We start from the raw sequence: 12,021 nt of genomic DNA, 5'->3' as shown, positions 1-12,021 counted from the left end.
CAGGCGGTTAAGCGGCTGCCTATGGCTCAGGTGGTGAATCCCACATTCAGTGTCAGTGTCGGTGCTCTGCTGAGAGCCCGCCTCTCCCTCTCCCTCTGCCCCTCCCTCCAGCCCACTTGTGCTCTCTGTCCCTCTCTCCTAAATACATTTTTAAAAAATATTAGAAAGAAAGGAAGGAAGGAGGTAGGATGGCCTATGGAGAAAAATAGAGCAAGGAAATGGGGTGGGGTATGATTTTAAGTAGAGCAGTTGGGGAAAGCCTCATCGAGAAGGTGACAGAGAGGAGGAGGTGAGGGAAGAGCACTGCAGGCAGAGGGGAAGTCACTGAAGGATTCTGAGCATATCTGAGGGAAAGGAAAGAAGCCAGTGTGACTGGAGTGGGAGACAGCAGGGACAGCGTGGGGGAAGGTCAGAGAGGAAACCAGGACTAGAAGGGCAGGCCCTGGGCCGTTGCAAGGACCTTGGCTTTTATTGTACCCCAAAGAGACTTGAGCCCGTGAGGGTGAGAAGCGGTGAGTTCAGTTCTGTTGAGCACCGCCTACATAACGGCAGCCGGAACCCACTCACCAACTCCTTGGCCCTCACCCAGTTCTTTCTCAGCCTTCTGTCACCCCAGGGCCCAGCCTAGGACCCAGGAAGGAGAGGCCCTTCTTCTAAGCCTCCTGACCCAGAGGGGGAATGGGAAGGAGGGGGTTTGGGGAGGGTCAGCTGCCATGAGGGAGAGGCAGAGAGTAGGGGTGTGCAGGTGGGTGGGGGGTGAGAGACAGGAAGAGGAAAACCAGTGAGTAGGGTACTTACCGCCTCTTCTTATCTCTGTGAGCCATGTTCCGTCTTTGAGATTTTTAGATGCTGCAGACCCAAAGAGAGGTCATTAGGGCTAGGGGACACAGCATTTGGCCCCACATTCTCACCAGACCTCAGCCGCCCAGGAGGGAAGACACAGGGACAGGTCCTGCCAGTTCCAATCCCTCAACCAGCCAAGCTGGCAAGGAGGGGTGTGGCTGTGCTTCAGCCAATGGGGAAAGGCCCTGGAGTCCCACCCCCTCACCCTCGCCGGCCTCGGGACCCCTGGACCAGGCCCTTCACAGGTCCTCCTGATCTCCCCAGGTTGCCAGCTTGGACAGTGGAGATGCCCGCAGCCTCCCGTCAGTGGTACCACCCTCACATATCTGGGTATTACTGCCTTGAGTCTAACCTCAAGCCCTCTTGCTGCTGACTTAAATTCTGATTTTCCAGGGCCTTTTCCTCGAGTACACACACACACTCACAAGTGAAGTCTTGAGAATTCATTTAGTCCATGGTGCCACCTCAGAACAAAGTCCACCCTCTTACCTTTCCTGAATATTCCCCAGCGTATTCCCATTGTCCACACAAATGACCACACAGAGGTAACCCTTGAGTTTCCCCATTCTGTAAGTCCCCTGGTTCTCTAGCCGGATTCCCTGTAGCTGTAGCACAAAGGTCACATCCCTAGTCCTGACTGCAGGACCCTGCAACCCCCAGCCCCAGCTCTTCAGGAGGGAACTCCCAGGGGAGAAACCACTCCAGCTAAGCCAGCAATCGAACCATCTCTCTGATCTGCATGCCTTCGGCTTTGGTCCAGGATCTGGTCTGCCTGCTCTCCTCCTTCCTTGGCCAGCGGTCTCCTGACACCCCAGCCCTACACAGCCTCCCGGCCTCTGCGGCACTGCTGTTCCCCCCAGTAGTCAAATTCCAGGTAAGGAAACTAGAGCCCAGAGAGAGCGTGGGACATGCCTATGTCACACAGCAACTCAGGACTAAACCAGAACCAACATTTTGGCTTTTAACTCCCACCTGGAGTTCCTTCCCCAGCTAGTCCCATGGTCATCTCTCCCCCCAACAATAGGTCCCCCAGGACGTAGCACTGAGGCTTGAGCCGAAGGGGAGGCCCCCTGTTCCAGCTCTGCCTGGAACCCAACTCACTCTACTGAAAGGCCTTATGTTCCTCAGTATCCACCCTGGCAGCTTCTCAGTTACAGGAGGTCTTGGTCTTGTTCCTCCATGACTGGCCCGGGCTCTGGCTGCACCCCCGGCTGGGACTCCACTGTCCCTGTGTCCCCAGCCTAGAGCCCGCCTCTCGGCCCCCCCTTGGGGTGGCCCCACGTGCTGCTCTGCTCTGCTCCTCCAGGGGAGAGGTCAGTGGGGCAGGGGTTTGGCCCGTGCCACTTGGGCCAAGTCCAGACACACTGCCTAAAATAGCATCCCCTCTCCTGCCAGCGGCGCCACGGAGACCAGGTTCTGAGGCAGCCCTTGTGAGGTCAGAGGTAGAGCTCAGGATGGGTCCCAGAGGAAGGGCCTGTCCTCCAAGCCGGGTGTCCACCCCAAAGCCAGAGCAAGTCCTCCCGGGGCCCCAGGCCTGAGGGAGGGCACAGAGGCTCTGGAGCCCCTGGCTGTGGGAAAAGCTGTGCAGAATGGGAACTGGAGATGGGAAGATCCGGAGATCAACAGCCAGGTGGAGGGGTTAGGGAGGAAACCTAGTTCAGTCCTCAGGAAACCCCCATTCTGGAGAAGGAAAGGAAAACTCTGTCCCCTCCCCGTCTCAGGGGAAGGAGGACACATAAGCCACGTTAGCAGAGAAACCCTGCTCTGAAAAGGGAGACAGAGCCAAGCCTGGTCTTCTGGGGTCCCTCGTCTATTGGCAGAGAGAAGCCTGGGCCGCCTCCTTTGGGAACCCCCATCTGAGCAGGGGAAGGGAAAACCTATGCCCCATCTTCAGGAAAATGCCTCCCTTGGGAACAGCAAGCAACACCTCTGTGAAGGGGCCAAAGCTGGACCAGAGTATGGGGCCCCAGGGCAGAGCTGCAGAAACTTAGTGGCTAAGGTGGGGTCAGGAGTAAGCTAGGGGATTAGCTGCCATCTGAGTGGACTTCTGGAGCCAGGGCATTACTGGGCCTCCAAGGATGGGGCAATGTGGTGTTTGAACGGGTGACTTGGGTTGAGACACAGGGAGTGGCTGCTGGTCTGCAGACTGTGAGGAGACCTGCCAGGGGGAGTGGTGGGCAGTGGGCAGTAAGTACGGGAGCACTGAGGCTGGTGGGGCGGCCATATAGGATTGGGTTGCCCAAAGCTAGCTCTGGTAGCAGAACTGTCCTCTAGAGGGTGCCAATAGACCAAGCCAGGTCTGAACGCACATTGTCCATGTCCCAACCCCAAATTGCCCTGCAGGTCACTCTGCAGGGAGAGAGGCAGGGGCAGGCTGCAATCTGAGGGCTTCCCGGTCAGAAGCTGTCCTTAAGGAGCAAACTCTTCCACTGCTGCCCCTCCCCACCCCCCCGCAACTGAGGCTCTGCCCCTCACTCCACTCTGCAGACTCAGGTGGGCTCAGGATAGTAACTGCTTCTTTTAGGAAGGGAGAGATGTAACCTTTGGACATAGGAGACACCTGACACCTGCCTTTATTCCTTTCTGGTGTGTATTGTCAGGGTCAGAGTAAGGTAAGGGTCAAAAGTGAAGCTGGGGTCTTGGATGAGGGCAGTGCTTGGGTGGACTTGGATTGGGCGGATATCAAGTTGGTGAAGGAGGGACTCAGGATCCACGTTGGTTAGTGAGGGATCGAGACCTTGGCTCATTTACTGGGCAAGGTACTGGGAGACCCAGATGTAGAGAAGACAGTCGGTCCTGTCTGTCTCTTATGAGAGATGGGTAAACAGCAGGTGACATAGGAGACGCCGTGATAAGGTGGACGGAATATAGGCAGCAGCTAAGCCAGCCTGGAGGGAGGCAAGAATCATCTGGAAGAGATGACAGGGAAGCTGAGGGCTCCAAGGTGAGCGAGGGTGGGAGTGGTGCTGGTGGTTATTTGAAGTCATTTGAACCCCGGAGGGGTTGTGAGAAAACCTAACCCATTCCGTGAGTGGCTCACAGAGGGCTAGAGAAGTGGCTCCGTCCTGCCCTTGGGCCTCTGTTTTCTCACCTGAGAAATGGGCTGGGAGGATATGTGGTCCCTCCCACCCGGGTCCAAGAAAAGGTTTAGGGAGGCACAGTGGCCCAGTAAGTAAAAAAACAAAATTTAGTGGAAATGATAAATGGGTTGAAAATGAAGTGGTGGGGCACCTGGGTGGCTCAGTGGGTTAAGCCGCTGCCTTCGGCTCAGGTCATGATCTCAGGGTCCTGGGATCAAGTCCCGCATCGGGCTCTCTGCTCAGCGGGGAGCCTGCTTCCCTTCCTCTCTCTCTCTTTAAAAAAAAAAAGAGAGAAGTGGTAATATTAGTGTGCTATAGGGCAAGTTGTCAAACGTTGATGTACCTCTCAGCATTTAGTCCTTCTTGAAGAAATTTAGTTTTCTTATTCTCATTTTGTCTGCAATACATTTTTTTCCTTTGCTAGTGAAAATTTGGAAATAACCCAATGCTCATCAACCTTCTTCTTCTTCTTTTTTTTTTTTTTTTAAGTAAGCTCTAAGCCTAACTAACATAGGGCTCAAACTCAACCCCAAAAGCAAGAGTTGCATACTCTACCAACTGAGCCAGCCAGGTGCCTCTCCACCTCCTGTTTCTTACTCACTACACTAAAAATCTTACAATGTGAATTGGTAACTGGGGACATTAATGTTCAACCTAACTGAAAATTTAAATACTTATGAACACATAGCCAAGCAAGTCGAGCAGATATAATTGTCTATTATTGGAGTGGAAATTTTTTGAATAGAAAACAAATAAAAAGAATCTCAGATCCTTTTATTTTATTCTTTTTTAAACTAAAAGCCAAGCCAAAGGAACCTTAAAAGACCCATTTTCCCTCTGTGACAACTATTACTAACATTTTGGTAGATTTCCTTCTAATCTTTTTTTTTTTTTTTTTTTAAAGATTTTATTTATTTATTTGACAGAGAGAGAGATCACAAGTAGGCAGAGAGGCAGGCAGAGAGAGAGAGAGGAGGAAACAGGCTCCCTGCCGAGCAGAGAGCCCGATGCGGGACTCGATCCCAGGACCCTGAGATCATGACCTGAGCCGAAGGCAGTGGCTTAACCCACTGAGCCACCCAGGCGCCCCTTCCTTCTAATCCTTTTATATGTACACATATCCCCTCCCTACTTGGTCAATAATAAGTAGAATGAAACTTATTTTGTAAAGGACGTTTTTCCTCTCTAACATTATTGAGACTATCTTTCCATGCTAATAGGTCTATATCCATATCTTGTATGTGACTATACAGGACACAACTGTCCCCTATTTTAAATGTTTCCAATTCCTCCCTATTAGGAACAGCATGGGGCAGACACAAGAGGCCAAAACCCAAAATTAGGAATGAAAATGCAAATAAAAGTTTTTAAAAATCAGAATAAGGTGGGGCGCCTGAGTGGCTCAGTGGGTTAAAGCCTCTGCCTTCGGCTCAGGTCATGATTCCAGGGTCCTGGGATTGAGCCCCGCATCGGGCTCTCTGCTCAGCAGGGAGCCTGCTTCCTCTCTCTCTCTCTCTCTCTCTCTCTCTCTCTCTCTGCCTGCTTCTCTGCCTACTTGTGATCTCTGTCTGTCAAATAAATAAATAAAATCTTTTTAAAAAAATCAGAATAAGGAAAGAAAACTGCCAAAAGATGTTAAAACTTCTCTGAACTTTCCCCAAAATATCCACCAAAGTGTTGTGTAAAAAAACTAATCATTTCAGCTAATTATTTGTTTCAACCAATATTCTATTTGATTAACTTATCACACAAACTACTTTCTGTCAAATTGTTTAAGGGGTGTGTGGGTAGCTCAGTCCACGCTGCATCTGCCTTTGGCCCAGGTCATGATCCCAGAGTCCTGAGATTGAGCCCTGCATTGGGCTCCCTGCTCAGCAGACAGCCTGCTTCTTCCTCTCCCTCTGCCTGCAGCTGCATTTGTGCTCTTTATCTGTCAAATATATAAATAAAATCTTATAGATTTTATATATATATATATATATATATATATATATTACTATATATATTTCTATTTTTAAAATAACCAAATTGTTTTACACTTGGGGTTTTTCAGACTCTTTTTAGCCACCGAATACGGTGTATAACTTAGGAGCCTGTGTATCAATCAGTAAGAAAGAAAATGCTCTGGCTGAAGGAGCGGGGATGGCCGTGGGAACACAACACACGTTCTTCAAGGGACCCTGGTCTCTCTGAAATCACTTGAAGTCAGAAAGAAAAAAAGAAAGGGCCCTTAAGTCTCACCCAAGTAAGTGTCACCTTTCGAACACTTGAGATAGGGAAACTGAGATTCAGAGCAAGGTAACAACTTGCTCAAGATCACCCAGACCTAGAACATCCAGATCAGGGCTCTGTCCCCTGCTTTAGGAGGCCAGGGCCCCCGACTTAGGAGAACCAGGGGCTAGGTTGGGGAGGGATAGGCGCACAAGCAGGACCCAGGACAGTAGGTAACCTTGTCCTTCTCCAATGACCAGACTCCCCTTCCCTCAGCCCAGCCTCTCATCCTTTTCAGAGTCATACGTGGGTGTCCAGGACAGAAGGGATAGAGACCAGTGAAGATAGGACCAGGAGGCACAGCCACTGGCCCAAGGACAAATGAGGAACCAGAATTCAAAAACAATCCTGTTCCACTCTAAGGCCTATGTCATGTTGCCTAATTTAGCATCAGAAACCAGGCACAGAGCTCAGGCCTGCTACTTCCCAGTATGAGCTAGAGCTATCAGGGAGGGCCTGTTAGTGGAGGCAGTCTAACTGACAGAATTTGGAGGATAATCCTGAGGGAATTTGCATGTGTGAGAAGCATTTGTGTTTTTGTGTATGTCTGTATGTGAGCATCTATAAGTGTGAATGGACAGGTGTGTATGTATACCTACATATCTGTGTCTGGCCTTGCAGGTGAAAACCTCTGTGGGTATACACGTACACACGCACACACACACAAACACATGGAGTCATGCGCACATTTACATGTGCCCATTCCACTGGGTTAATATTTTCCTGCCTGCGTCAGCCCAGGTCCCAGTCAGCAGGCAGCTCACAGCAGGAACGTGCCCTATCTGATCTGGTCAGGAGCTGGGGGCCTGGAACAGGGGGCTCGGGGTGGCAGGGAGCCCATCTCAGTTCCCCCAGAGAAAGCAACTCTCTCTCTCCACTATCCTGCTCTGCCTGAGAAAGGAGCCACGCCCAGAGGCCAGGCAGCTCCAATGTGAGATGACTTCCCTATCTCCCAACTCACAGTAGGGACTCCCGAGGGGGCAGCCTCCCTGCCTGCCTCCCGAAGGCTAAAGCCAGCTGCTACCTAAGTTACCTCCTGCCTCCCTCACCTTTGCCCAAATCCGAGGCCTTTCCACACAGAGACGTGCCACTGAGGACAAACAAGGGTAGAGACCCTAAGGAAATGCCCACAGGGTGCCTCCCCCCTTCAGCAGGAAAGTAGCTTTAAAAATGACTGAGCTAGCGTGTGGGAAGGGGGGATTTAATTTACAGCTTTTGGGGCATACAGTGGTTGCGCAAAGAGCCTGTGCATAAGTCTATGTGGGCAAGGCCTAGGGCACAGGCACCCATAGGCACTGAGCCTCAACCAGGAAGGCTCAGCGGAACACGGAGACCCCAGGCGGGGTGGGGCCTCCCAGTTCCCAGGCATCTCCCAGTGTCAGTGGAGGTTCTTGCCAACCCTACCCTGGTCCCCGGAGAGAAAGCTGGGCCAGACTGGGCTGGACAAGCAGAGACAGTGTCTTCTGCTCTGAGCACAGCCCAGGGTCCAGAGTGATTCAAACCTAGGTGTCCTGGTGTTTAGCCCAGCTTGAGGATGTCCTCAGGCATCTCTGTTTGGGAGATGCAAGGATGGAGCACAGAAGGAGGAGGAGGACTCCCAGGACGGTGAGTGCTCCCCACAGTGCAGACTTAGAGGCTTCTCACCTCCCTCAGATTCCATCTCTGGGCAGTTTCTTTCCCACCCTGTGGCCACATTCTGACCTACATGCCCTTGTCACCTTTGCCTTTTCGGGCCCCTTCCTCCACAAAAAAAAATAAATAAATAAAATAAAAATTATATTTTACAAACACATTGCTGTAAAGACAAATATATCAGTGTTGTGTATTAAAACCTTTTCTTCAACTGAGTTCATTTTTTAAATTTTAAAACAAAACATATTTTTGTGGGCCCTTAAATAGAATATCTTGGCAGGCACAGCACCTTCTGTGTCCAATGGAAAAGTCAGCCCCAAACGTCCCCAGTGTCCTCTCCCACCACACAAATGCTGCCATCTCCCCAGGCCTGTCGCCTGCCCACATGTCACCCCACTGCTCTAACATCCTTCTCTTGTTTTTTTTTTCATTCATCTAATAAACATGTCTACCTTCACCAGCTTCAGTCTAGCCTCCTCGAAACTTCTCCCAAGTCTGTCCATTCTAGTTTCATCAGTTTCTCTTTTAGGAAATATTTTATTTTTTAAAAGATTTTATTTATTTATTTGACAGACAGAGATCACAAGTAGGCAGAGAGGCAGGCAGAGGGAGAGAGGGAGAAGCAGACTCCTCACTGAGCGGGGAGGCTGACGTGGGACTCGGACTCGATCCCAGGACCCTGGAATCATGACCTGAGCCACCCAGGTGCCCGAAGCGCCTCATTTTTTATGAAATATTTTAAAACAAACTCCAGCCATGTTATTTTCCTCCTACATTCTTCAATATTCATTTTCAAAATATATGAACATTTTCTTAAATAGTCACAATGCCATACCTAACAAAATGAACAAGCCCATGGAATTAGAGAGTCCCCACAATTATTTCAAAATGTCTCTATGCATTAATTTGTTGGTTGGTTTGAGTCAGGATCCAAAAAGCTCACACGTTACACTGGGTTAAGGTCTCTCTTAAACAGCTGCTCCCCATCTCCCTTTGATTTGTTCACGTCACTGACTTGTTGAGTAAACGTGGTTCTGTGGAAGTCCATGTTCTGGTTTTGTTTGTTGGTTCTTTGTGCTGCCATTTAACTTCTCCTTCTCCTGCATTTTGTAAAATATGCAGGAAGTTAGTTTTAACGGTGTGATTTTATTTAGGGTCAAGGGCAGGCAGAGGGGCAGAGGATCCTTTACCCTGTAGATAGTGCTCTGTGCTTTCTTTCCTGTCCTATTCAGAGATAATGTCCAATTGCTTGGTGAGGCTGACCAGTCAGTAGGTCCAGACAGATGCTGCCTGATCCCTCCCTTGTCAAGTTCCTCATCAACCATTCCCCTTCTTTCATTTCTACCTAATCAACTTCAAAATCCTTCCACAGTAGAAAAGAAGGGATCTAATAATGGTGGGGTGTCAGGTACCAGCATAATTATAATGAAGAGGGGAGTCGGGATCGGCGATGCCTTCTGGGAGGGGTGAAAGACTGAGGTGGTGGCAGAAAAGAGCAGTGGAAAACCCAGGGACCTCCTGTTCTATAACCTGAGTCTGGGGCTGGTTTGGGGTTTGGCTATTGAGGGGGGCCTCCCCCATCTGGGTGGTAAGTTATGGCTCATGGCTCAGGTTTATACCTGGGCAGCAGGTCTGAGCTTGAATCCAGTTCAGCTTCTTCTTCTTCTTCTTTTTTTTAAGATTTTATGTATTGGGACACCTGGGTGGCTCAGTTGGTTAAGCAGCTGCCTTTGGCTCAGGTCGTGATCCCAGCATCCTAGGATCGAGTCCCACATTGGGCTCCTTGCTCAGCAGGGAGCCTGCTTCTCCCTCTGACTCTGCCTGCCTCTCTGTCTGCCTGTGCTCGCTCTCTCTCTCTCTCTCTCTCTGACAAATAAATAAAAAATCTTAAAAAAAAAAAAAAGATTTTATGTATTTATTTGATAGAAAGAGAATACATGTGGAGGGAGCGGAAGAGGGAGAAGCAGGCTCCCCAGTGAGCAGGGAGCCCAATGCAGGGCTTGATCCCAGGACCCTGGAATCATGACCCGAGCCAAAGCAGATGCCTAACAACTGAGCCACCCAGACACCCCTCCAGTTCAGCTTCTTAACTGGAGCTAGGTGACTTTGAGCAAGACATTTGTGTGTCTTCATCTGTGCGATGGAGATCTACTACTCCTTACCTCAAAGGGGCGTTGGAAGAATAGACTGAGTTGGTAGGTGGCGTGACAAGTGCCTGGTAGAGAATAATCACTCTGTGGAGAGGTGGAGAGGATGCCTGTTTGAGAAAGCGACCCTGCACCTCACCCGTGTGCCCTGACCAACTCTTGCCTGACTCCAGGGCCAAGCCAGAAGGGCTGAGCGCGGAGTACACGACCCTCATTCCACAGACAGCAAGACCACAGCCTGTGGACTTCCACTTAGACTCCAGGCTGCTCCAGCCAGGTGAGTCTGGTCTCTCCGCCCTTCCCAGGGCAGCCCGGCCAATCAGCAACCTGGACTTGACTCCCTGGTTGCCCTTTCGGGTCTAGGGGCGGGGCTGCCCCAGGCACCCTACAATCACTAGCTCCATCAATAAGCAGTCAGCTTCCCAGGCATCTGGGGGATCCAGGCGTGACAGGGCCTGGGACAGGCCGCCTGCTGGGGATGCCCCAGCCTGATAGCATATTGTGCCTAGCAGGTGCACAACAAACATATGTTAAGAGAACTGAGCTCCACCTACCCTGAGTGGAGAGGAATAGGTTGTCAGGGAGGGCGACTATGCCTGTGGGTGGGGCAAGGGAGCATGTTTTGGGAATCTCGGGAATGTGGCTCCAGGATCCTGAGCCCTGAGGTGAGCAGCTGGGGCAGGGCACAGAGCCCCAACTCCAATCCTGCTCATGTTCTAGACTGTTAACCGAATCCCTACCTGCTTCCACTCACAACCCTGGCCTCCACGTAGCAGCAACTGTTGCGGGGCGGGGGGGGGGGGGGGCAGTCAGAAGCATCCCTTCTCCCCAGCCACCACATCCTTTTTACAGCACTCATTAGTCTGAGCACTAGAATCCCCTGCTGATGATCTCATCTCACTTCTTTGACCTGGGTCCCCTGGAGGCACCCCCATGAACCCCCTCCTCAGATAACCCATAAGATATTGGCAGGACCAGCCTTAGCCCCAGGGTGCTGCTGTGAGGGGAGACACATGGCTCCATCCTGCCCAGCCTGCACACCTTCATTGTAGCTTCCAAGTTTTCTTTTGTATATCTCCTGTGCAGCTTCTTTTTTGTGTTGTTGACATTAGTGCTGTCTGTCTGCTCTGGCTAAGCCTACAGCCCCAGGATGAAAAACTCTAAACACAGGAGGTGTGAACCTGAAAGACAGCAATCTGGGGGTGGAGACTGGGGGGTGGGGGTGGGCAGGGAGTGAAGAGAAGGGAGTGAAGAGAAGGGATGGAATACAAGAGAGGGTGAGCTGTGAGCTGGTTCCCAACCTCCATCTAGGGGGCACTGCTTTTCCTCCCTTAGCAGGCAGGCAGGGCTGGGAGGTGCAGAGATGGGTAGGCAGACTTTCCCAGCCTCACCAAGGGCAGGTCTTAGCCTGTAACATTAATTGGTTTTGAAGCTCAGCCCTGGAACGCTAAAGACCTCACTTCCCCAGGAGGTTTGAACACCCCTTGTAGGGCAGGGTGCAGGTCCCCTAGAGGTCGCTACCTGCTTTCACCCTCTAATCCTACAGCTAAACAACACAGGGAATGCTGTCCTTCCCCTTGTGAAGCCCCTAGACCAGGCCTTCCAAACGTTTTGTCACCCAGCAGCCTCAGCCTCGAGAGGTGGCCCTGGAGGGATTATTGCCCCTCTGTGCTTTACGATGAGAAAGTTGAGCCCCAGAGAGGACAAAGGGACCTCTCCAAAGTCACTATGAGAAAACCTGGAGGAGAACCCCGGCCTCCCGGGTCCTAGCCCAGGCCCTTTGTCCCACTTGAAGCATCTCTCAGATCGTGGAGCATGATGGGAAGGCAGCCCAAGGGCCCGGGCACTGGGGCAGGGGCCGGCACACCCAGACATGGGTACACACATACACTGCATGTCAGCACACACAGTGCCACCCAAACCAGGGGCACGGGCAGCCCAGGGCTGACATGCCTTCCTCATATCCCAACAGAGCAGACGTCACACAGACCCTCTGTCCTTCCTGCCCTCAGAGGATGAGAGAAAGCTCTGGCTCAGTGCCCACCCAT

The 12,021-nt window shown here is 51.3% G+C and overlaps 1 protein-coding gene across 4 annotated transcripts in view; it reads right to left on the bottom strand.

Annotated features, from left to right (window-relative positions):
- AQP7 (aquaporin 7) overlaps positions 1-12,021 on the bottom strand; it is a 42,990-nt gene that overhangs the window by 13,961 nt on the left and 17,008 nt on the right. The window contains exons 1-2 of one of the 4 annotated variants that reach the window (XM_004765335.3): positions 1,945-2,066; positions 799-849 (exon numbers count right to left, since the gene is read on the bottom strand). In XM_004765335.3, the coding sequence (XP_004765392.1) occupies positions 799-824 (26 nt within the window). In that variant the 5' untranslated portion in view covers positions 825-849; positions 1,945-2,066. Of the gene's footprint in view, positions 1-798; positions 975-1,195; positions 1,215-1,944; positions 2,067-12,021 lie in introns of those variants that run through there. The other 3 variants (XM_004765336.3, XM_013062933.2, XM_045087908.1) reach the window with 3 other exon arrangements.

The sequence above is a fragment of the Mustela putorius genome, unplaced genomic scaffold (assembly GCF_011764305.1).
Source record: "Mustela putorius furo isolate JIRA1106 unplaced genomic scaffold, ASM1176430v1.1 tig00001584_pilon_pilon_pilon, whole genome shotgun sequence".
Taxonomy (NCBI): Eukaryota; Metazoa; Chordata; class Mammalia; order Carnivora; family Mustelidae; genus Mustela; species Mustela putorius.
The sequence above is the reverse complement of the archived record's forward strand: the minus strand, read 5'-3'. Positions and strand labels throughout refer to the sequence as shown.